This window comes from Xenopus laevis, chromosome 4L (genome assembly GCF_017654675.1).
Source record: "Xenopus laevis strain J_2021 chromosome 4L, Xenopus_laevis_v10.1, whole genome shotgun sequence".
NCBI classification, from domain to species: Eukaryota; Metazoa; Chordata; class Amphibia; order Anura; family Pipidae; genus Xenopus; species Xenopus laevis.
Window position 1 is genome coordinate 24,857,508 of NC_054377.1, and position 25,994 is coordinate 24,883,501.

The 25,994-nt window shown below is 37.5% G+C and overlaps 1 protein-coding gene across 2 annotated transcripts in view; it reads left to right on the forward strand.

Moving 5' to 3' along the window:
- LOC108713890 (serine/threonine-protein kinase MRCK alpha) overlaps positions 1-25,994 on the forward strand; it is a 60,968-nt gene that overhangs the window by 6,392 nt on the left and 28,582 nt on the right. For both annotated transcript variants that reach the window (XM_018257578.2, XM_018257579.2), the window contains exons 3-6: positions 15,703-15,794; positions 16,047-16,130; positions 22,299-22,394; positions 24,910-25,058. In XM_018257578.2, the coding sequence (XP_018113067.1) occupies positions 15,703-15,794; positions 16,047-16,130; positions 22,299-22,394; positions 24,910-25,058 (421 nt within the window). The remainder of the gene's footprint in view (positions 1-15,702; positions 15,795-16,046; positions 16,131-22,298; positions 22,395-24,909; positions 25,059-25,994) is intronic.

Here is a 25,994-nt window from a genome sequence, read left to right on the forward strand (position 1 = left end):
ATGTTGAAATCGCTGATTATTTGGGCCTCGTGGGGCCCCCTATACCTCGTGGGGCCCCCAGCAGATGCAGGGTCTGCTTCCTCTGTAGTTACGCCAAGGGTTGCCACCTTTTAAAATAAATAAATAAATAAATAAAAACTTACCGGCCAGTGGTGGGGGCGGGAACTAAAGGGGCAGGGCAAAAAAGGGTGGGGCAAAGGAGCATGCCACCAAAAGGGGCGGAGCCGAGGGGATCGTGCCACAAAAAGGTGCAGGGCCACGTCGTGTGATGCCCAAAAGATGAAGAAAAGTTAAGTTTCCAACGAAGTCCAAGGGCTTTTCTTAAGGGTATTACAAATTACCAGCAACTACATTGCTGGTAAATTCGTAATACCGGCCCTGGCCTTGGCAGGTGCTTTACCGACTAGGCCGGTAAAATACCGGGTGGCAACTCTAGTTATGCCCCTGCTGCACAGTGTTTGAGCAAAGAGGACACCTCTTTGCACATTTGCTACAATAAGTCCTATTTGTTGACTTGCAAACACAGCTCTTATAGCTGACGCCCTCTCGTATCTGCCCCTGCATATATTTCCTCTTTTGCCAGGTCTAAGGTCCCCCTAAACCAGATCCCTGTGACATTTTGCAGTGAGAAAGAAACTGATTTCTGAAGTTAATATATTGCTTTATAGGGGTTGGTCACCTTCTAACACTTTTTCAGTTCAATTGGTTTTCGATAGTTCACCAGAAATAAAGACTTTTGTCAATGACTTTCTAGTATTTATTTGAGACAGTTTTTTTAATATTGAAGTTTAAAGTTTTATTTTCACCTTCTTGTGTGTTTCTGAAGCAGCTCTGGGCGGGGAGTGTCACTGACTCTGTAACTGTTCTATATTGAGACATTAGTTGATACATTTCTTGTCTTTGGCCCTGCTGAGCAGAATCCATGAGTTTCATTAAAGGCAGCTGTTAGAACTGATCTAATAGTTGCTAATATTCCACAGATGCTGCTGAGAAATGTATCAACTAATGTAGCAAACTGTAACAGTTCAGAATCTGCACCTGGATCACTGAACTGCCAGACTCAAACACCAAAGATACCAGGGCCGGAACTAGGGGTAGGCAGAGTAGGCATGTGCCTTGGGTGCAAAACTGGAGGGGGGTTGGGGCCAGGCACGTACCTTCTCTATGTCCGGTCCCCTCTCTCCCCGATTGCCACTGCTACGTCTGTCATGCACAGCGACCGGCCAGATTGCCTAGGGCGCCTGTCTGGCCTGGTCCGGCTCTAAAAGATTCGAACATTAAAGGGGTTGTTCACCTTTAAGTTAACTTTTATTATGTTATAGAATGACTAAGTCTAACCAACTTTTCATTTAGTCTTACAACAACTGCTTTGTAAAGCTACCAATTTGTTGTTACTGCTACTTTTTATTACTCATCTTCTATTCAGGTCCTCTCCTATTCCAGTCTCTTAAATCAATGTAAGGTTGCTATGGTAATTTGGACCCTAGCAACCAGACTGCTTATATTGCAGACTGGAGAGCTGCTCAATAAAAAGCTTAATAACCACATGTAATAAAAAATGAAAACCAATTGCAAATTGTCTCAGAATATCACTCTTTACATCATATTAAATGTTAACTCAAAGGTGAATAACCCCTGTAAACTTTAAACTTTAGTTCTGGAAAAACAATTTAAAATTCTGGTGAATAACCTGAAAAAAACCCATTGAAAGGGGTTCATCACATTTAAACTGCCTTTTAGTATGATGTACAGAATAATATTCTGAGACGGTTTGCATTTGATCTTTATTTTTTATTTGCTGTTTTAAACATGGTTTAGCTTTTTGTTCGGCAGCTCTCCACTTGGTAATTTCGGCAGCTGTCTCGTTGTTAGGTTCCAATTTAACATAGAAACCAGACAGTGGTTTGAAAGAAAGACAGGGATATGTATAGAGGATGGCCTATTGGCCTAAATATAACAACCAAACCAAATCCTGGATTTAACGCATCCCTAGATGGAATAAAAAGTGGTAAATTTAAGAATATAAAGAAAGTGCATAGTGCAGTCTGTTATTGTTCATTAGACAGTTTTATTATGCCTTGGACTTTTTACCCTCCTTTAAAGTGACCTTTTCTTCCTGCTACTGGATGAGTTGCAAAACATTGCAAGTTTGCAAAACTTAAATAAAAGCAAGGTATTTCTTGCTGACGACTTTTATTACATTCCATCTGTTGGGTTTTGATATTTATTTATAGCCTTGTTACTTAGACAAACACGCCAAAGTTTGTGGGTCAGGTGTTGTGGATCTTTTGAGTTTTGTTTACCCTTTGCTCATCTACCATGCCCAATTTTTTTTTTTTTTTTTAATGCAAAATGTCACATGACAGTTTCAGATGCATCTGAAGTGCTAGAAAAGCTATTTTACTTTTATTGCAAAATCTATATAGACATGTCACCTAACGCCATGCCGTTAGGGTGGTATAGATCCACTCTAGGCAATTTTGAGACATTTCAGTTCAAGCCCCCTTCTTGGAGGTCCAACTCTTTTTTTTCGCTCTCCCTTAGCTCTTAACAAAGTTACAGATGTAGGAATCCATAGATGTATCCGTCATTTAGCCATAGTTCAAAAAATTTTTAGGGATGCATTAAAGTACTTTAAATCGTATCCTAACTGAGCCATTAGTTGTATTTTCAGAGTTCTGTAAAAGAACAAAATGGTATTATACCCAACTCTCACTCTGCTCATCCTAGGTTTAATTAGGTTTAAAAGGAGCATTGTTAAGTTAACTTTTGTATGTTTATAGAATGGCAAATTCTATGCAACTTTTCAATTGGTCTTAATTTTTTTTAAAATAGCTTATGAATTATTTGCCTTCTTTTTTCTGACTCGTTCCAGTTTTCAGATGTGGGATCACTGACCCCATCTATAAAACAAATGCTCTACAAAGCTACAAATGTATTACTCTAGCTATTCCTCTTCTATTCATATCACTGTCTCTTATTCAAATCAGTGCATGGTTGCTAGGGTAATTTAGATCCTAGCAACCTGCAAAATGGAGAGCTGCTGAATGAAAAGCTAAATAACTCAAAAACCACAAATAATAAAAAATGTAAACCAATTGCAAATTGTCTCAGGATATCACTTTCTACGTCATACTATAATGTAACTCAAAGGTGAACAAAATATCACTGGTACCTTCCTTTCAAAACACTTGATGCATGGATGGTCAGGCAATAAGCCAACATTTTCCAAACTGCTTGCATGTATGGCAACCTTGGGGATTGTAGATGCCTTTGTTACAGAGCACTGAGTCCCAGGAATAATAGATAATCCTATATAAAGTGAGGGTCCCATCAATTTATTATTTTAGAACCAGAGACTGTTAGGAGTGTCTGAAATAAACTGGAAATCCTTACTTTACAACTCCTCCTGTTTTATTGTGGGGCCCTAAATCAACCAAGAATGACTGCAAAGCATATAAGTAACATTTTCCCACAACATAGCGACAACATAGTTGGTTAGTGGATATGCAGTACCATGTGTGCTGTTTGCTAGTGGTCTAGAAGAATCATATCATATATATTTTATAGGAGTGTCACTGCCACTTAAATACCTCTTGTCTTGTGTAATTGTTGCAACATGCTGTAAATATTTAAACAAGTATGTAACACCATATCTGTTATCAAAGCTGCAACTCATTTTTATTTTATAGTGCATTGCTTTGACATTCTTTAAACTTTATTAAAACACATGGGAAAGCTTGTTCTCTACAGTTTGTAGCTAAACTACACAAAAAGTACACGGTGTCATGAATGATGGCCAAGAGCTTTTATACAGGTCATAGAACCTGATGACTTCTAAAAAAAAAAAAAAAAAAAAAAAAAAAGAAAAAATTGTTAGTTGAGTGATTTTTTTTTTCCAAGCAGGCCTTCTTAAAGGAGACATTTTGTGTAAAAAAAAAAAAACAAAAAATAAAAACATACCAGTGCATATACTAATATAGATATAGAAGAATTGTGCTTAAAAAAGTAGTGTTTCAGGCTGATTTATTGAATATTTCTGCTAAAACCCTAATAATCCTTCCCTTCCACTTCCTGCTCCCTGAATTCCCAGGCTGTGCAGGGGTGCCGGCGGCACTCAGCTCACTGCACTGTAGGAGAGGAACCAATCAGCACCTTGGCTGACCTGATAGGGGACTGAAGTCTGTCTTTGCCCGTGTGACTGCAGGGCTGTGATTGGCTGTCCCCCTCCTACTGTGCTTCTGGCAGGGATCGTTAAGACATGCCCACTCCTCATTTGAAACACGGACAGGGACCAGTGAACATCTAGGAATCTTTAATAAAGGGGCTATTTTTTAAGATGATATTCATTTTAGCACCATGTAAAAGCAACACTATATATTACTTATAATTGTGTTTTTTTTTTTTTTTTTTTAAATAATCGTGCTTCACACTAGAATATACCTTTCTGTGGCAGCTTATGGCTAATAAATATCTTCAAAGGCACATTTGTTCTATAATGCAATTGGAATGTTGTGGGAAGGTACAACCCCATTTCCAAACAAGTTTGGGACCCTGTGTAAAAAAGTTCGAATTTCGAAGTACATTTTTGGGTACTTCGACCATCGAATAGGCTATATTTGACCATTCGACTTCGATTCGAATGATTCGAAGTAAATATCGTTCGACACTTCGACCATTCGATAATCGAAGTACTGTCGCTTTAAAAAAAACTTGACTTCATACTTTGCCAAATTAAAGCTACCGAAGTGCAATGTTAGCCTATGGGGACCTTCCACAGCAATTTTCTACGTTTTTTTTCAAATAAAAATCCTTCGTTCGATCGCTAAAAAACGCTTGAATCGTTCATTTTAATCGAACGATTTTTATTCAACCGCAGGATTGCCAAATTTGTTGAAAAAATTTCAAAACTGTTTTAATTCGATGGTCGAATTTCAAAGTTCAGTTAATCTTAAATGAGCTTGAGCCCAGAGAAGGTGGGGTGTTTCTGGATCATATTTATATATGGTTTATTTTTTGCAAGATAGAGTTTTAACTTGTTAATAGACAATGGTTTTCGGAAATATTCCTAAAACCATGCATTTCCATTACAGAATTGTATCTGCTTTGATCTAATGCCTCCTGAGGGCCTTTAGATTACAGCCATCCAATATTGGCTTTTGGCCATGTCCCTTGTGTACAAACATTTCTCCTGGTTCTCTTAATCTTTGATATTATATAGTGTAGATGATGAAATCCCCAAACTCTTTGCAATCTCATGTTGAGGAACCATATTCTTCAATTATATTTACTTCTGAGCAACCCAGCCTCCCTGAGATCTGTTGTTTTTTTAAACCTGTTGCTGGCATCAAATTAAAAATGACCCTGTATATTTCAGAAAATAATATAGTCAGTTTCAATATTTGATATGTTGTGCCTCTTGTAATTTAACTTTTTTGGAAACAAGAGTTGTATATTTGTTACCCATGGGGAGTGTGATTTCCCACAGGTGACAAAGCCTTCTTAGTGCCACTATCCTGAAACATCAATGGAGGAATTGAAATAAAGTTAATTGAAGTGAAATTTAATTGCCTATGGTTTTATGAATTTCGTGTACATTTTGCAATTACATCAATTTTTGAGAACAAATTGTATTGGTATAGTTTAATATCATTTTGCTCACAGTAACAACATCAAATACAGAAAAATAAGTTTAACTTTCAGAAACATTCTTACACCAACTTTGTTTTATTAGACACATTTTACTGTGAAGCTAACAAAAAATCTGACTGCAGTAAAATTATTTGTGAATTTCCTCTGTAAATATTTACCTCTTTGAATCCAGTTATTAAAATAACAGTTTGTTTGCTGAAAAAATGCCTATTAAATCAATGTTTCATTTACAATATTTGATTGAAACCTCCTCCAGAGTTGACAGAGAATTTAAGATCTAAGATATAAGATCTATGCAACAAGTAATTTTACTTCCCGTTTAAAGAGAATCTATCCTGTTAATAACAAGGTTGTATTTTATCATAGTGGTATATAATAGGATAGTAAATTTTGTCCAGAGACCATTATTTATCTGCATTTTTCACAAGACTGAGATCCTTGTTTTTTTTTTTTTTTTTTTGCACAATCCCATAACCTATCTATGGTTATGCCTTAGAAGAGAAAAACTAATTGTCTACTCTTTTGTATACAAAAATGTAATTATGTCAAAACAAGTTAGAAAAACTTTATGGCCTTTCACTATTCACATACTGCGATTCCTGGGTTGCTGTACAGGGTTCAAGTTGGGGGTTATTGCATATTATTAGATCATTAGCAGAAAGGCTACATCTGACAAAGATGCGGCTGCCTATAACCAATTTGGTTGCATCCTGACTTCTGTGTCACCGAGGCACATTTACATTTTTATATAATTTTCAACTTCTAGTTGGCTTCCACTTAAATGGGACCTGTCAATTTAAGAAATAATTCCAAATGCTATTTTATGATGTTAGTCAGATAAGATAAACTTCACTTGCACTTTCAAAATTATTTCAATCTTATTTTTATGTTGTCTTGGAATTCACAATCACAGCAAGTAGGCAGCAGCCATTTTGTTAACACTGTTATTAAGGCAAACTTTGCATCATGCTAAAATATTGTTTATGTGCCAGAATGGGGCACTTGATGCCCATGCCCATTCACTGGCTACACAGTTAGATGGTGAGGAGGAAGGGAGAATGTGGGGAGTGCAATGGCATCTAAGAAATGCAGAATGAAAAGCAGGGCCGGAACTAGGGGTAGGCAGAGTAGGCACGTGCCTAGGGCGCAAAGCTGGGAGGGCGCCAGGCACGTACCTCCTCTGTCGCCTACCCCATTGTCCGGTTCCCTTCTCTTGCCGACTTTTGCGCTTTGTGCGCTTCTGCGCAAATTTGCGCGTGCGCACGCCAGAGCAAATGCGCGCACACAATACAGGTGCCGCGAGTGCCGGGCCTGCCTAGGGCGCCTGCCCAGCATGGCCCGGCACTGATGAAAAGTGAAAACTGCCCTGCCCTGCCCTAAGGCATAGAGGCGGGGCAGGCAATATATGATTGACAGCTAAGACTTTTAAACAAGTTTATAACAGGTATGGATGTTTTTATTAAAAAAAAAAAATTCTTTGTATTTGTGTAGAGAAATTTGTGTAGAGAAATGCAAGATACTCTTGCACATTTGTAAAAAGAAAAAACTCACTTTATTACATAACTATTAAAATACTAGACTGACCCCTCCAAAAACCATAGGCCTGTGAATAAATGCTTGAAATGTACATGAAATGTGTTAGGCTGATATTTATCATTTAGTTATCATTTTAGAACCCTGCTTTTTTTTTTCTTATTCAGGTATGGGATTGATTGTTTGAAATGCTTGGGGCCTGGGATTTCTGGATTAGGGGCCTTTCTTAGGGGTCTTTCTGTGATATGGATCACCATTCCTTAAGGCTATCAAAAAAAATGCTAAATCCAATGGAATACTTTTGGCCTAACATTATTGCTAGATAGTGTGGGCCTAAAACTCGTGAGTTGGGCAGGTTTGGGTCAATATCCTAGCTACAGGAGAGGGTCATGGGCCAAACTACTTACAAGGCCACAAGCAAGCCCACCCCTCTTGACTTTTTCACATTCGTACAGGTGTGGGACCTGTTATCCGGAAATCTGTTATCCAGAAAGCTCAGAATTACTAAAAGGCCGCTTCCCATAGACTAAAATGTATCCAAATAGACCATTTTAAAAAATGATTTACTTTTTCTCTGTAATAATAAAACAGTACCTTATACTTGATCCAAACTAAGATATAATTAATCCTTATTGGAGACTTAAGGTATGAAGATACAAATTACGGAAAGATCCGTTATCCGGAAAACCCTAGGTCCCGAGCATTCTGGATAACTGGCCCATACATGTACATTGTAAAGATACACACTGATTCTAATTAACGTAATGGGAGCAGTGGCAATATTACTGGGCCCACAGCAAATTGTTTTTTTTTTTTAGGCCCCCAAAATATCTAGACATTGACTTGTTTTACCAATATTTATTGAAATTGTATATGAATTAATGCCTCATGGGGCCCCTATACCTCCTGGGCCCCCCTGCAGCCACAGGGTCTGCTTCCTCTGTAGTTACGCCCCTGAATGGGAGCTTTTGGTCAGCTGTCAGTAATTTAAAACAATACCGTGTACTTGATCCCAACTAAGTAATCCTTTTTGGAGGCAAAACAATGTACTTCGGGGGTTATTTACAAAAATCTGAATTTCTTATAATTAAAATAAGAAAAACTCGACCAAACTCCCATGGCTGATGTTGCCTTATTTATTAATAAAAATAACTCAAATAAATTGGACTGGGAAAAAAACGATAAAATCGAGCGATAACCTGAATTGTACTATTTTTCTGACCTTTTTCCTGAATCGCTCGATTTTTTTTTTTTCTGGTGGATCGGGGTATAATAAATCTTGTAAAATCAGATTTTTTTTTTTTTTTTTTCATGAAAAATTCTAGTTTTTGCTCCAAAAGGCACAACCAGAAAAAATTGAGGTTTAGTAAATAACCCCTTCATGTATGAAGATCCAAATTATGGAAAGATCCATTATTTGGTTAAACCCAGGTCCAGAGCATTCTGCATAACAGCTCCCATACCTGTACTAGCTTATTTACCATCTATTAAATGTACTGTTTTATTATTACACATGGAGTATGGAAATCCATAAAAAAAAAAAGTTGTTTTATTAAATAGGGCTGTATGGGATAATATTCCTGTATTGCTTTTAAGAGAATGTGATTTTGAATAATAGATCCTACTCTCAATCATACTCTCAATTATTCAATGTGAATGTTCGGGAAATTAATTTTATATGCTCCCCTCCAGATGTTCAGTGCAATAAAACATGAATTATTATTACACATAATGCATACAATGCTTTCTAAACGGTACTTACAGAGCCAGAGGGGGTAAACATTTATTAAGAATGAGGATTTCTGGTTGTAATAACTGTATGGGTGTCTGCAGACATGCAAATTAATGTGTTTTTTTTTGTAATTAATAGGTTTATTTGCAAATTATCTGTTACTAGATACATCAGCATCAGACACTGATGATTAAGCATTATATAAAGGTTCCCCCTTTAGTTGCACGAGTCATTTTACATCTCTACTTTCGAATGCTTAGAATTAAACGTTTGTGGCTCTTTGTACAGTATAGAAATAAACTTCCATCTCTTTTTGTTGTCTAATTTCACATTGAGGTAGAAGAGAGTAGTACAGTTTGTTCTGTTGACTTCTGGTCTAAAGGATAGGAACAGTTTTATCCATCTGTGTTTGTCATCAAATTGCAATCCATCTAACTGTTTTGGCTGTGGGCTGAAAGCTCCATCTGTATAGATGAGAAAGAAGAACATACACTCTAAACAACCCTGAGGAAATGCAAAAGGCTTTTATGCAGCCTTTACGAAAAAAAAAAAAAAAGAAATTACATTTATTGATACTCTGCAGAAATTCATTGTTTTTTTGGTACCGTACTCTTAGAATGCAACAAGTAGGTACACATTGGTAGAAACTTGAAAACAAACAATGTAGTTACCAGTGTGGGGAATATCTAAAGAACCACTGACAAAGAGAATGAGAGAGGCTAAAATAAGAAAGCCAGGGAGCCCACAGAAGAACAGAAGAAGAAAAAAATCATTAAAAAATCATTAAAACAACGAAGGGAAGTCTGACAGTAGCAACACTATTAATAAGCATCAACCCAGCAAAGCTTGTGCTTTATATAGTACGGGTATAGGATCTGTCATCTGGAAACCCGTTAATCCAGAATGCTCCAAAATTACGGAAAGGCTGTCTTCTGTAGACTCCATTTTATTCAAATAATCCAAATTTTCTAAAAAAGATTTCTTTTTTTCTCTTTTATAATACAGTAGTACATTGTAATTGATCCCAACTAAGATATAATTAATCCTTATTGGAAGCAAAACCAGCCTATTGGGTTTATTGTTTACCTGATTTTCTTGAAGACTTAATGAAGATCCAAATTACGGAAAGATCCCTTATCCAGAAAACCCAGGTCCCAAGCATTCTGAATAACGGGTCCCATACCTGTACTCAAGATTACAGTAAAGAACTAGAAATTAATTGCTCCCAGTGTTCATCACCAGTTCGTTATCATTAACCATGGCCAGCAGAATAGACCATTTACTCCAAGCCAGCCTAAATAGCTCAGAAACTTAAGTAGTAGGTTAGAATACCATGTTGAAAACTTGGTGGTCCTCTCCCATCCACCACCTGTGTATGAGAATCTGATATCTCTACTGCAGAGCTATTGTGCTGCATATGTACAGAATGCCAGCTGCAAAGAGTGGATAGACAGACAATATAGAAGCTGAATGATACTTTTAGTGGATCCATCTACTAAATCATCATGGTTATACCTTGTTAACTGAGAGCCATCATCCAATAATTTAAAAAAAAAAAAAAAGAGAGACCAGCTATTGTATGTAACCATTGTGGTTGCTGGGGTAGTGCTATTAAATATAATAATCAAAGAGGCACTGTAAGGATTTCCTTATTCCAAAACTGTTGCCACTAAAGTATTGGGGTTAAATCAGCTGCACACGTCTAATGGAAAGTTCAGGGATCTTCAAACTATAAAGCTCTTTGTCTGGCTCTCTGTATTTATAATATATCCAAATATATTTATAGTTGGAAAGATCTGGGAAATCTTTGTTGTGTCCTTTTAACTTTCCAAGCCTGCCTTATGCCTTAAAGGGGCAATATACATCTATACATTATTATTTTTCAGCATGAGCAAAATACATTGAATTTATGCTGCAAATTATCTTCTATTTTTTTTTTTTTCTAAAAAAAATAATGGATAATTGTTTTATTTTCTTTCATACTAACTACCTCCCTGCAATCATCTGTAAATAAACATATATGTAAAAGTACATTTTGTATGGAGTTTATTTGTCTATTGGTAACATGATAAACTATCTTGGAAAAACCAGGATGTTGCTGACTGAGATTACTTTCAATTTCTCTGTTTGCATTTTTAACCTTAAAGGGATACTGTCATGGGAAAACATGTTTTTTCCAAAACGCATCAGTTAATAGTGCAGCTCCAGCAGGATTCTGCACTGAAATCCATTTTTCAAAAGTGCAAACAGATTTTTTTATATTTAATTTTGAAATCTGACATGGGGCTAGACATATTGTCAGTTTTGCAGCTGCCCCAGTCATGTGACTTGTGCCTGCACTTTAGGATGGAACTACTTTCTGGCAGGCTGTTATTTCTCCTACTTAATGTAAGTGATTCAGTCTCAGCGGGACTTGGCTTTTACTATTGCTTTTGGCTTTTGGGTGCTGTTCTTAGATCTATCAGGGAGCTGTTATCTTGTGTTAGGGAGCTGCTATCTCGTTACCTTCCCATTGTTCTGTAGTAGGCTGCTGGGGGGGAGGGGGCGATATCACTCCAACTTGCAGTACAGCAGTAAAGAGTGACTGAAGTTTATCAGAGCACAAGTCGCATGGACTGGGGGCAGCTGGGAAACTGTCAATATGTCTAGCCCCATGTCAGATTTCAAAATTCAATATAACAAAATCTGTTTGCTCTTTTGAAAAATGGATTTCAGTGCAGAATTCTGCTGGAGCTGCACTATTAACTGATTCATTTTGAGAAAAAAAAACATTTTTTCCCATGACAGGATTCCTTTAAGAAATGACCAGAACCACTGTTTTTTCACACTTTAAACAAGTCGAAAAGTATGTTCAACTCATGTTTTATTTAATACAGGTTTAACTAGGGGATTTTTTTTGCCCCTTTAAAAACCTCATCTATTGCGTCCATCTCTTCACTCTCTCAAGTATTAAGCTTATAATTCTGTTTTGTTGCAGAGGAATGCAGAAATTCTACATTACATATCCTGAGGGGCAGATAATGTCTTCACTCTGACACACGTGTACTTGCACATATCATGTTACAGACCTGATACTGCCTGCATGCCCTTATACACCCAGCACTCATACATGTTCAAGAAACTTGCACAAATGTGTGTGTTTATTTATGTAGATATTAATCATAGAAGGGATAGGTGATGTACATTTTACAAACCGTAAACTCCTCATCTTGATGTTTCACTAGGATCTGCATAGTTTTTCGTCTTTCAGGGATGCATGAGACATGCAGGCAGAATTTGGCAATGAATTTATTTACTACCTTTACTACATAATGTCAGGATATCTTCTCTTTGTGCATGGCTCCAAAAATGTGCCAGGGTTCAAAAATGAAAGTAACTTTTATAATACTCCAAAAGAGGGTTGCTTTGCTAGGAGCTGTGTTTCTTAACCAGACTACTAGACAGATGCAATGGGTAGGATGCAGAGCTTCAAAGTACAGCCTGTGGAAAAATGTGGCCTACCAGGAGGCACGTTTTTGAGCACTGAAAACCGATAAGTAGGTTGTATTTAGAATAATGCAATAATTTCTACAGAAACAAAAATCTTAACTCCTAGGGGCCTAATTTTTAAACCTTGTCTTTTTTTCTGGTTGCATCTCTAAAGGGGGGAAAAAAGTAGAATTTTTTTTTAGATTTATTATACCCCAAAGCTGCTAACAATCCAAATCCGAAAATACTCCATCTAAAAACTGTCTAGGTCATGGAAAAGTCAATGGCAGATGTTCTTTTACAATTTGAGGATGTTTCTTAACATTGTGTTCTTAGCTGGTCTTCGTATGATAATTAAAAAAAAAGTTGAGGTTTTTGAGTGACAAATTTAACAAGTAGTTAAATTAAAAAAAATCAAACAAATCGTATTGTCGCACGATTTTGTCAATGCTTTTCCCTTTGTCGAACTGATTTTTTTGATAAATGAGGTGAATTTGTAAATGGGAGTTAGGTCGACTTTGTTTTAATAAAGAAAATGGGGAAAAAGTTTTAGTAAATATCCCTCATAGTGATACAACCATACCATTGCCATCAAATACAATGTACTGTTTCATCATTACAGAGAGCGGAAAAAAATATAAAAATTAAATGATTTGCTTAAAATAAACTTGATGGAAATGGCATCCTTGTCTTTTAAGTGCTTTTTGAATAATGGCTTCCAGACAATAGATCCCATGCCTGTTTCAGGAAATTGGTTCTGACTTACCTTGAGGATACATTATGAGCTTGTATCTTTCTAAAGGATTGCTAGTTGCAAACATTGGTTTCCGACAGCAATTCCTACTTGGTAATCTAGTGATAAACATTGTGATTAGATAAGAGGTTGCTTATGATTTTTGGCAAGTGTGTTTTCAAGAAACTTTGAAACAGACCTGGTTTTACTGTGGATATCTGTCATTAGGGCAGGTGTGAAAACTTTGGTTTGTTTGGCTTATGATAATGACAGAACAATAGTGGTGAAGGATTATGTTCCTGACTGGCACCTTCACATGCACATGGCCAGTTAACTGTGAGCAATCATGTTTCCTAGATAGCATGCTTCATGTTAATGATTCTATATACAAAAAAAAATTGGGCTTATGCCTGTGTGATGGTTACAGTAGATGATGATATCTCTGCTGTTTCTTAGGAGGCACTAAATTGGTTCAAGTCTTCAAGAAAACTTGACTCAAGGGTTGTGGGAAAAATATTTCCTAGATATCAGTTTTCATGTTAATGATTCTATATACTAAAGAAATTGATCTTTAGCCTGTTTGATGGTTATATGGTGATATCCAGTGGCGTAACTATAGAAGAAGCAGACCCTGCAGTTGCAGGGGGCCCAGACTGTGGGGTCTGCTTCCTTTATAGCTGATAAGAAAACCCTCTCATTGCCAGGCGATCTCTTCCCGGTGTCAATGGCGACGAAAGTTGGGGCGCAATGTGGGTGTGAGGATGGGGATAGGAGTGTGCCGGGCCCCTCTGAAGTTTTTTTTTTTTTTTTTTTTTTGCAGGGAGGCCCCGCACACTCTAGTTATGCCACTGGTGATATCCCTGTGTGTATTAACACCTTAGCTGTTTCTGAGGAAGTTGGTTCAAGTCTTCAAGAAAACTTGATGACTCAAGTATTGTGGGAACTTTCAGGGTGCTGACTGTACATGATGTTGAGGGTAGAGGTATGCAGATGTGCTCAGAGAAATCTACATTGCGAAGGTTGTCCCTATTGTTATTTTTGTGGGACAAGAGAATACACTTCCGCAACCAATAATCAAAGTAAAATACCTGTATATATTCCAGTTGAAAGACAGACTTCCAAGCCTTGGTTTCAACTTTGGTTTGGTGGTGCTCACTACAGAACTGTTCTTTAGTGAGTACTGCCAAACCATAATTTTTAAGTTGATAATCTGACACTAACAATATAGTTATGGATCAGCATACAAATTGCTGAACATGAGTCTAGTGTTGGTTTCTCAAGCTTGCGTTGGCATTCAGGCACTGATCAGATTTAAGGGCAGAATTTGGAAGATATCAAAAGCATGATGTCACTAAAACTCCATTAATCATAACGCTGTAGAAAACATTTTTCAGTGTTTAATACAATAAAACTTCCATAATTGCAGGTCTGATAAAGCTTAAAGCTTAGTTTATATTGGTTTCACAACCCCAAAATGAGGGTTGGACTGGTCTGCAAGAGCGCCAGAGAATCTTTCGGGGTAGAATCATTTATCTGAGCGCTTTCATATTTTCAACATAGGCATGTGAAAGAGGATCTTCCATGCTTGTATATTTGTATAGCTGCCAGAACATCACATAATAACATACATTTGTTTATTGTAAATTTTGGAACTTGTATTCTAAAGAGGCACGTTTCTAATTGTGTGTAAACAAATGGTGTTAAAAAAACATTGGCACATTTAAAAAGCCCTTTGATAACCAGTAGAAAGTGCTAGTCTTTCACACCAGAACTGACACACTGGATATTTTTTTTGCCCGCAATTAATCTCCGTTACAGCAGGCAACAAAATACTGGCTAATATGCTGATGTGGCTACTTTCCGACGCAGCCCAAAATTTCCTTGAGATGCAACTTTCTTCTGCATCTGTTTCTCCAGCAGTGATTCACTTGTTAGCTGGTGGAGAAGAAAGAAGGGACATTGTGTTCCCCACTATAGATGCACAAATCATCCTGTGTGTAATTGCTCTTTACTGTCTAAATTTGTCCCATAGTTTTTAATGGGTTTCGTATGGTCTGAAGTGGTAAAATATTGTCAGAATTTGTGGCATTCGCCTGGCATAGGATAAGGGAATTATTGAATTCAGGATTCAACAAAATATTACAAATCTGCTCCTATGCAGTTACCCTTAGGGCAATGACAGATAGTGCTATTTGTCGCTCAACATTTTGTTGCATGTACTAAAAGCCGAAAATACTCTGCAATAGGCAATACTGAGAATTGCCTCTGTAAACACATGCAAAGGCATATGCATACGCTTATGTGATTGAGCTGAGACAATTATACATAATTATAAAATGCTGAACGACAAATAGCACAGTGTGTCATTGCCTAACAGACTTTTTTTTTTCTAGCAAGTGCCCAGGCATTGTGTGTGTATCTATCTATCTATCTATCTATCTATCTATCTCATAAAGGGATTTGATATTTTTTATGAAATGTGTTCCATTGAAGCACAACAAAATCTCATGCACACTGTTGTATCCGTGTTTAAAATTACAATAAAAAACACATACATAATAATTTTCCTCTTTCTTCCGATTAGCTGAACCATTTGCCTTGAAAGCCAAACAGATGAGACTGAAAAGAGATGACTTTGAGATTGTAAAAGTTATCGGGAGGGGAGCATTTGGAGAGGTAAGTTCTGCTCCAGTTAATGCACATTCTGTGAATACATAAATGAGGCTGATAAGTCCAAACTCAACTAGCTTAAGTTTTTTCACTAACACAAAGCACTTTATTCTCTGCCTGTAGTATTGGTATGCCAAAATAACAAGGACTTCTCTGCTCTCTACTGCCCATGAAATTCTATTAGACACAATTGTTTGTGTACTTATTCTGCCCAGCCCTTTCACCATTCCATAACTTTGTATCCCTTATTTTTTCCAGGTAGCAGTTGTAAAAATGAAGGGCAGTGGAAAAGTTTTTGCCATGAAAATACTGCATAAGTGGGAGATGCTAAAACGTGCTGAAGTAAGTAAACATCTAACCATGACCTGGAACAGTTTCTGTCTTATTGACACTGTACATAAATATAGTTGAGGAAGAGTCTCTTGCAGCTTTGTAAACCAATACACAGACTGTGCTGAGTAAAACACTCCCAGTAAATGTTCATAGTTCAATGGTTACAGCAAATCAACCAAGCATTTTTAGAATAATGTCTGATGGGGAGATTTTTCATTTACGATAAATTGGATCTAATGCAGGGGACAAATCTTCTGAAAATCGGCAATAATTGTTATCGCTGTTGGTAAAACCTATGCAACATAAAGTCGCCCGAACTTGCCTCACGAGGTAACTTTAAACAACTTTGGAAAAACAAAGCGACTCGTAGGTTTTACCTCCAGGAATTTCAGTTATTGCTGAAGGAGAAGTATTTTCAGGAGATTAGTCACCTACAACAGCTCGAATTTATCATTGGCGACAAAATTTCCCTGTCGGACATTACTCCGAAGGATACTTGGATCACCAGAGAACACAGTATCATTAGGGGTCAATTACTACCTGCAGTGCATGGTACAAAAAAACAGAATCGGTCCATGTTTTTTGCAATCTGCCCTGCAGGTAGAAGAGTGCACTAGGGGGCACACTTTTGTTCTTCCTCCCAGGATGGCAGTAAATTACCCTGTTTTTAATGTTGGTTATCAGGGCACTCATATAATAGTTTGGAAAGCGGGCCCTCAGCCTAAGATTTTCTAGTGGGCCCCTGGCATCCCAGTCCGGTACTACTCATAACTGCTCATTCTTAAAGAAATATATAAATATTAGAATATAGAATTAATATATAACATATATACAGATAAGCTTCCCCATGCCAATGTTTTTTCGTTTTTTTTTAATCATTAACAAACAAGAGTTAAAGCAACCCTGAACCATAATAATGTTTTTCCATGAAATTAGCTCTGCACATAAACTAGAAGCCGCTGTTGGCTTTAGATGTTTTTTTTTTGTGCATATGTTCTTAAGCATGTTTAATAATATACCATTCTAATATTGCAGTAAACATTGTTTGCACCTTTTAATAGAACAAATGTAAATGAAGAATTTCAGAGATGCAGAAAAAAATAAATGAAATAACCGAGACTGCGGAGACCTGGGGTGGGGCTCAGCCACAAAATGTGCAGAACTATAGAGTGTAAATATCAAGTTGTCTTTTACGACAGGGGAACAAAAGACATTGAGTGGGCAGTGCAGTAGAAGATTGGTAATCAAGGGTAGGGAAAGCAAAATGCAGGTTTAAAAAAAGAAAAATAATTTTTAATTTAGAAGGAAAATTAAGTTCACTAGGTGGAGTGCCAAATGTTGGGCATCCCCCAGTGATTATAATCGCTTGTAGTGATGGGTGAATTTGCGCCGTTTCGCTTCACCGAAAAATTTGCGAAACTGCGCCAGCGCCCATTTTTAACGCCGGCGTCCGTTTTTGTGGTTGTTGGCGAACTTTTGTCAGCGAATTTTTGCGGCAGTTTTGTGAATTTATTCGCCGGCGGCGAATCGTGAACATTTGGCGCGAATTCGCGCCTGGCGAATAAATTCGCCCATCGCTAATCGCTTGCCTTTTACCCCGGGCCACTGCTAAAAAAAACTAATTGCACCAGCAGTAATACTGTAGGAGCACTATGTTCCACATCTCTAGACTTCTTTTTGGCCCAGGGCCAGTGTGAGTGCAGTAGTGTGAATCACCATTTTTTTTTGCTTCAAAGGTTCATTATTCACTCTATAATGTGTAGTTTTAGAGAACATGATCACCTTAGTCTTCTATGCACTGCCATCATATTCTCATTATTCATAAGAAATAACATATTCCACAGCTCTGTTCAACTGAAGGGTGTTCATACCAAAAATAAAGATCAAAAGTGGAAAACCGTGTGAAAATATATATTTATATAACCATAAATCTTTAGAGCTTGGCATAGCAGGAGAACTGAAATGTTTTTATTTGCACTTGCCACTTTTTGGATTTACTGAACAAGCCCCTGTGTTTGAATCACAAACCTGAAACGCAAGTATTATGTAACAGTGTAATATGGAGTAATTTGCTGCTACTCTTGCTGCTAATACTGGTAAGGAAACTTTATAATTAATTTTTGGAACATTACAATATTTAACATTGGGACTTGTTAAAGAAACAGAGAGAAGTTACAGGGGAACTAGAATACAATGGAAGATTTTACTATGAGCTTCACCTACTGCAAATAAGGAACTAAGGAATGAGTTTATGAAATAATCAATTTACACTTCACTTTTCCTCTCTCAGCAGTCTGTCCCTCTACAGGAGTCAGTCAGATTTTATGATGAACAGTTAAAACAGTCTTGGAGTCTGGCTCAAACACAAAGCTGCATGAAGAGAGGCTGATTGCTGAAAGGGGAGAATGAGGATAAACACGTGATAAAGCTAATTTTTCTTTGTTTTAATTTAGTAGGTTTTGACCTAATACACTGGTTTGAGTCTGTAGTAGTGAGCCTCCTGAAGTGAGTTACGTTTCAGAAATTTTTTCTACCTAGGTTTTGTACCCAGGAAGAGAAAAGTGGGTGGCTTTATATCTCCTTTGTGTACAGAGCTATCAACTTTTCCAGTCGGGATTTGAAACACCACCGAAAAATTTCCATGTAAAGGTGGCCATACAGGGGCTGATAAAAGCTGCCGACAGACCGGGTCGGCAGCTTATTGGCCAGTGTATGGGGCCCTCCGACGGGCTTCCCCGATCGATATCTGGCCGAAAGTCGGCCAGATGTTGATAGGACGGGACTAAAAATCCCCCATCTGTTCGTTGACAGGGGCAATCCTGCCCAATTTGTCGCCTAAGGTGGCCTTTGTTTTTGCCGCCCCCGCCTCCCCCACGGCACTCACCTTCAGGGGTCCACGTCGCTAGTGCTGAGAGCACTATTGTGCTCTCTGCACTAGAAGAGCTGAATTTCCGAGTTGCAAACCGGAAATTTGGCTCTTAGTTACCAGGAGCGGCTGCCGCCTGAGGCGAGTGCCTCAACTCGCCTCATTGGCGGAGCGCCCTTGTTCGTTGATGCGGTCCCGGGATCCGACTGTCCGTTAGGATCCAATATTGCTCTCAAGGTGGGCATATCTGGGAGAGATCCACTCTTTTGGCGACATTGCCAAACAAGCGGATCTCTCCGTGTATAACCACCTTAACCGTGGGACAGGCTGTTGACTCCAGGACTGACAGCTCTCCAGTGACAGCCATATCGTCAGCCTATGGTGTAGGCACATGATGTGGATTTTGTTTGCGAAAATATATACTTGTCTGATCTGAGATCCACTCTGTCTGTCTGCACACAAGCTGTCGACATGCCTCTCAGATACACAAAGGAGCTGATGAGGGTGTATTCATTTTTCTCCACTTGTTTGCAGAAAGAGGATCCCCAGACCAGTGTGCTATTAGCATAAGATTTGCTTTAGAAACCCTAGTACAGTTTATATAAATAAGCTGCTGTGTTGGCATGGGGCAACCATTCCAAGTGAATATGGCAAAGTTACAGATTTACACATTACATAAAAGATGTGTGGAGAATACAATGTGTTTATTTCTTACACAGAAACACAGGGACAATTCATAGTATGAAAACTTGACTCATGATATAACATAGTATGTGCTTTGCCAAAAAATAGTTTATTGGTGCTGGATGAACAAATACAAACTATAACTCTAAAAAAAATATTTTCACTTTACTGACGCATGTTTCTTGCTTTTCACACTGTGAGTAGCTAGCCGATTCTTTCCTATACTAGTAATCCTTTTTCCTAATCCCTCTGCTTGTTTCATCATGTGCAGTGATTGTCACTGTGATCCTGTTAGTAGTTCAGCACATGCTGGGAGGAAACAAACAGGCCTTTACAGGAAATATTGTCGAATAGCCTGTGTATAATATGCTGCAATATTCGCCCAAGAATATTTTGAAAAGAAAGGCCAAATCTGGCTACAATATCATACATTTTAGTAAATACATATACAAAGATTATAGTAATTTAGTTCATCACCCCCAGGCTGTAAAAACTGATTGTTTTCCAAACTTTTCACTTATGCTCTTTGTATGTCATACAGCAGCATTGAATTCATGCATAACTGCACTAATGCTGCAGCATAAACTTCTATAAGTGTTGTTTCTGTAATAAAATTCTGGTTTAGGCGTAAATCATTAAATCATTTATTACTTGTTTATGGCCTTGAGGGAGGTGAACTACTTTGCTATAAGCCCTGGGAGCATGTGTAAAAAGACTTTTAGCAGCCACAAGCATTTTCATATTAAGGTTGAGCCACACTATGGGTGTCTAAATATAATGGGTAACTTGATTTCATGTGATTTTTCAAGACTATATAAACTCACTGCGGTAATTTGATCACAGGATTGGTTAACCTGGGAATTTTAACTACCTTAATGAACTAAGAGATTATTAGCATTTATTGTAAATAGGACTGATGTTATTAAGTTTGGTGTGAAATAAATATAATGGTAAACTTTGTGCAATCCAATCAATTACTTGATTCATTTTTATAACTGATTTCCCATCAGTTCAGTAGTTTCCACAAAGCAGTGAATTTACTGATTACACAATACCAACCATATTCAATATAGAAACATGAAATAGTTGATACTTTTAATTCTGAGCCAGGGAAATGGCACATCATCTTTGATGCCTAATTCATGTTACTGGGAAGATATTCTGTGCAGTTAGTGGCGATTTAGTTCTAGCTACTGGGACTTAAATTGACATTAGGCCCCCATCACTGGTATAATAAAATTGCACTTTTAAGAGGAACAGTGAATTGCACTGGTCACTGTAATTAAACAACCTTAAATACTCAATGAATTTTCCATACATTTCATCCTGCTATAGAACAGGAATGAGGAAGGAAGCCAAGTGCTATAAAAGGGAGTATAAAACAGGATGTATTTAAATGAAGGGGCTCAATAAGAAACCATATTGATAGCAGCATATCACCTTGATTGTTCATCGTAATTGACCTAATGTGTGAGATGTTTGGCATGGGAGCCCCACAGAGCTGACCTTTTATTCCCTGGGGCATGTTAAACTGGAATGCCAAGATTTGTCACTATTCTGTTCTTCTGCTGACATGTCTGGGATGCCTTCCAGAAATCAGGCAAGTTCTTACAGGCACCTCAACTCTGTTCCTTGCCAGGAGATGTATGTTTGTATCTATGTATCATTAGTCTTGCTCAACATTTATTTATACAGCACAGACACTTTCTGCATCTTTTCCCAAAGCCAAAGCAGGAAATGATAAAGCAAAATGCAATAGACGGTGAAAACCCCGAACAAATACTTATACCAAACTTGAGATGTTAACTGCCGTTAAGTATACAAAGTACAGTTGCACCTATCTAGAAGATGGTAAATAAAGAATTAACTTTGGTATTTTGCCAATAAAATAGAAGTTCTAGCCATCCTTTAATGTTTTCTATGAATGGGGGAAAGACCATGCATTTTATCATGGCCTTTATTTTACATACATTGCACACAGTGTCACAGTGCCATAGAATGGGCAGTAAGACATCACTTTATCTCTCTTTGGTACTTGCTTTAGGAAACATTACAATACATTATAATAAATCATCCCATATATGGTACATTTAAAAAATGAATGTAAATCTTAATTTTTTCATGGAGTTCGATACACCACAGTTATACTCTCTTATCTGATCTGTTTGATGCTTTCACTTAAGGCAGTGATCCCCAACCAGTAGCTCGCGAGCAACATGTTGCTCTCAAACCCCTTGGATGTTGCTCCCAGTGGCCTCAAAGCAGGTGCTTATTTTTGAATTCCAGGCTTGGAGGCAAGTTTTGGTTGTATAAAAACCAGGTTTACTGCCAAACAGAGCCTCAATGTAGGTTGATAATCCACATAGGGGCTACTAAATGGCCAATCACAGCACTTATTTGGCACCCCAAGAACATTTTTCATGCTAGTGTTGCTCCCCAACTCCTTTTACTTCTGAATGTTGCTCACGGGTTCAAAAGGTTGGGGATCCCTGACTTAAGGCTTATTGGGATTTACCTCCCTGAAGTTAGTGGATACCCGTGTAGTCAAATGTAACCCCGTGGTACTAAATAATGCCTACCTAGTTTTAAAAGATCTTCCTATCTTTTAAAATAACTTTTCTTTGCAGACAGCTTGCTTCCGTGAGGAGAGAGATGTTTTAGTTAAAGGAGATACCCAGTGGATTCCCAGCCTGTACTATGCATTTCATGATGATAATTACTTGGTAAAGTATGCCTCCTTTTTACTGACTAATAACATATAGTGTATATAGGAAACAGGTCAGATAATATTAATGACATAAACCTAATTTATAAATAAGCGGTGCTGGGGTCAAAACACACAATTATATACAACTATTTGGTGGAAACCGGTTATCCAGAAAACGCCAAATTATATAATTCATGATGATCAAATAATTGGAATTCTAAAAGTTATTTCTTTTTTTCTCTGTAATAATAAAACAGTAACTTGTATTTGATCCCAACAAATGAATCCATATTGATGGCAAAACAATCCTACTTGGTATATTTAATTTTTAATAAAACTTTGTAATGAATAGACTGTTAGTCATTAACTATAGTTAATGCTTGTTAAAATTTGCTAAGACACTAACTGCTGTTTATTAAATAAAATGGGCATTAGCACCTAAACAAGAGATGGTGAATAAAGATTTTTTTCATGGTAAATTAGTAAAATTCACCAAGCAATAATAAATATTTCCCCCTACAGTTTAAAAACCATATAAAGTGCAATTTATAAAACATGCAAAAGTCACCTGACATCTTGATACATTTCTGGGTATGGGTCCTCATTTTAAAGCAATTCATTGTACTGGACCTTTGGTTTATGAATCCTTCATAGCTGCACTAGTCAAAAGTCGTGGTTAAATGGTTCAATAGGGTACTTTAAATATTAAATACTGTTTTCTGATGACAATGCTATGTAGGGTTGAATGTTATAACACAAAATTTGTCCTGACAGTTCTGAAGATACTGGGGCACTAGGCAAATTTGCCCATGGGCAGTAACCCATGGCAACCAGTTAGTGAGTGGCTTTTTTCAGCCAGCTGTAGGTAGAACAATGAATGCAACAATTTGATTTGGTTGCCATAGGTTACTGCCCACGAGCAAATTTGGCTGATAAACGCAGACCATTTGTTTAAAAAGTAACAACTAGGAGGCAAATGCTGCTTTCAATAGCAAATTTTTTTACAATTAAATTTAAAGGACTAGGTAAGGCTAAATATAATATTGAGTGCAGGGAAAGCCTAACCTCTGTACAGCATATCAGTGTAAAAGATACATAGGCGAGGAGTTACCAAAGGCTTAAAGTATAGAGCGAGCACTACCTGGAATTCAGCAGGCTCCTTTACTTGGCCGCATGCGCATTAGATCTTCATTGCCTTCGGCGCATGCGTGTATCTTTGCTATCATGAGCAGCAGCTGATCGACAGACTTACAGAAACTTTTTATACATCTAATGATGACATGCAGGGAATGTTCACACATGCGCAAAACAACAGAAGGAGCGCATGGTGACGCAATCCGGTCCAAAATGGCGGACATAATCTTTTAAAAGAAAGAAAGACTGCACCGAAAGATTATAGCTTTTACAGAAGGTATTTTTCTAAAAAAAAGTTAGCGAAATGTTCAAATAAGAAAAAAATGGGTTTCCTTGTCCTTTAAAAGCACTGAAAATGTTTATTAAATGTAAATTGGAAAGTTGCTTGGAATTATGCTTTTTTTAATTAGGCAAATTTTAATTTTGAGGTTGACTTGGCCTTTAAACATAGACATCACAAAGATTGAGCTGGCCATGCACACAGAAAATGTGTTTGTCTGGCCATGTCACCATTACTAACCAATATGCCTGTACAAGTACTGGACTAAACTGGGCAGTGTTTTATGTATTTGGGCCTCAAGCCACTGTCTGGCTCAAATGAGTGGCACATGCAGAAGCATCATTCTCGCCTGGTGTGGTTTACAGCTGAGGATATTTTTTACCTGTCTTGATCATCAGATGACTGTGCCTTGGTCAGGTATAGATTGAGGAGGCAAAGAACCAACACACAGCAACTTTACCTAATAGAGTCCAAGTCATATTATGAAATAGTACATGTGGAGTTGAATTAAGGGTGTCACAAGATGTAAAGATTACCTAATTTTGCCTACTGCAAGAGGATATCATTCTAAGCAACTTAACAATATACATTCATTAAAAATGTTCAGTGATTTTAGGAGAAGGAAAATCTTCTTCCACTTGGGGGTGCCAAATGTTAGGCTCCCCCAAGTGATTGTATATACTTACCTGCTCGCTGGAAAGCACCAGCCTGGGGGTTCTTCTAGCGAGCACCACGGAGTGATTCTTTTCCGGCTTCTTCTTTCGAATTTCCCGGGGCAGACGTATGCGCAGTAGAACGAAATAGACAACTATTTAGTTAAAGTTTGGCTTTTCGCTCTACTGCGCATGCACAGCCACACAAAGTAAGAAGAAGTCGGAAGAGGATCGATTTGTGTTGCTCACTGGAAGAGGAGGAGAATAGGAGCACCGGCCCTGGGTTTCAGGTAAGTCAATACAATCACTTGGGTGTGCGCCTAATATTTTGCACCCCTATTTATTTTTTCGCTTGATAAAACGGACAAACATTTTTTCAAATTTTTCTTCATATTTTGTGTATGTTCATAGATTTGGTAAAATGTCGTTAAAATAAATCCCTTGTATGCTTTTTTTTTTTGTAGTACCTGGTGATGGATTATTATGTTGGAGGAGATTTGCTTACCCTGCTGAGTAAATTTGAGGATCGGTTACCAGAGGATATGGCTCGATTCTACTTGGCTGAGATGGTCTTAGCGATAGACTCTATACACCAGCTGAAATATGTACACAGGTAATGGACAAACATTGTAGATCTCCTATACAAGTTGGTAGTATTTTAAGAGCTTGGGAAACTTGGTCTCGCTTGAATAAAATTCATACAAGGATACAATACATCTGTAAACATTACAAAAAAAATCATGGCCTACTAATTTTGCTAGTAATGCCTGACTAACGTACACAGTGCAAACTACCTGACTTCCTTATAAATCTCTTATGATTATGTTGAAACTAATTTAACACAACTTAATTCACAACCTCACTTTCACAAAACCTGTTGTTCAAACATTATACCAAAAATAAACAGTTTTTATATTTTGTTTTAAAATATGAATATATAGTTTTGTCCCCAGCTTCAGATTTCCACAAAGCAACTCAACAACTTGGTCCCCAAATTTCTAAACTAAATGTATTTGATCCAGTTGACTGAAGGGCCTTGGATTTTATTAGGAATTAATTCTACTTCAAGTAAACACTTCTTTTTCTGCCTTAGGCTCAGAATCCTACAATGACTTAAACATGTTTTGTAGCAACAGCCAGTGTAGCTGGATTACTGTGTTATAGCTATAATCTCAGCCATAAAACATGACTAAGCTCAAAAGTACCTATATAAAGTTTTCCCAAAACAGAACTCTCCAAAAAAATACATTATTGTAAGGCCCAAAGTCTAAACTTATTTTTTTTTTTTGATGGTGGCATAGCCTTAAGCCTCATGATGAGTAACTAACTATGTCTCATTTTATTCTTTATAACCTAACTTTCAAATGAGCATCTATCTAAACAGTTTCCACAATTCATGGAAACCCTTGTGACGGTGTGATTCGGGCTAAATAGAAAGCAGCCGATTGCTACTTACAACACTTTGTTCTTGACTGTATGAAATATTATGGTTGCTGTTAGGTTTTTGATTATGTATGTATGTAGTGGGAGCGACTTGTTGATATTGTGG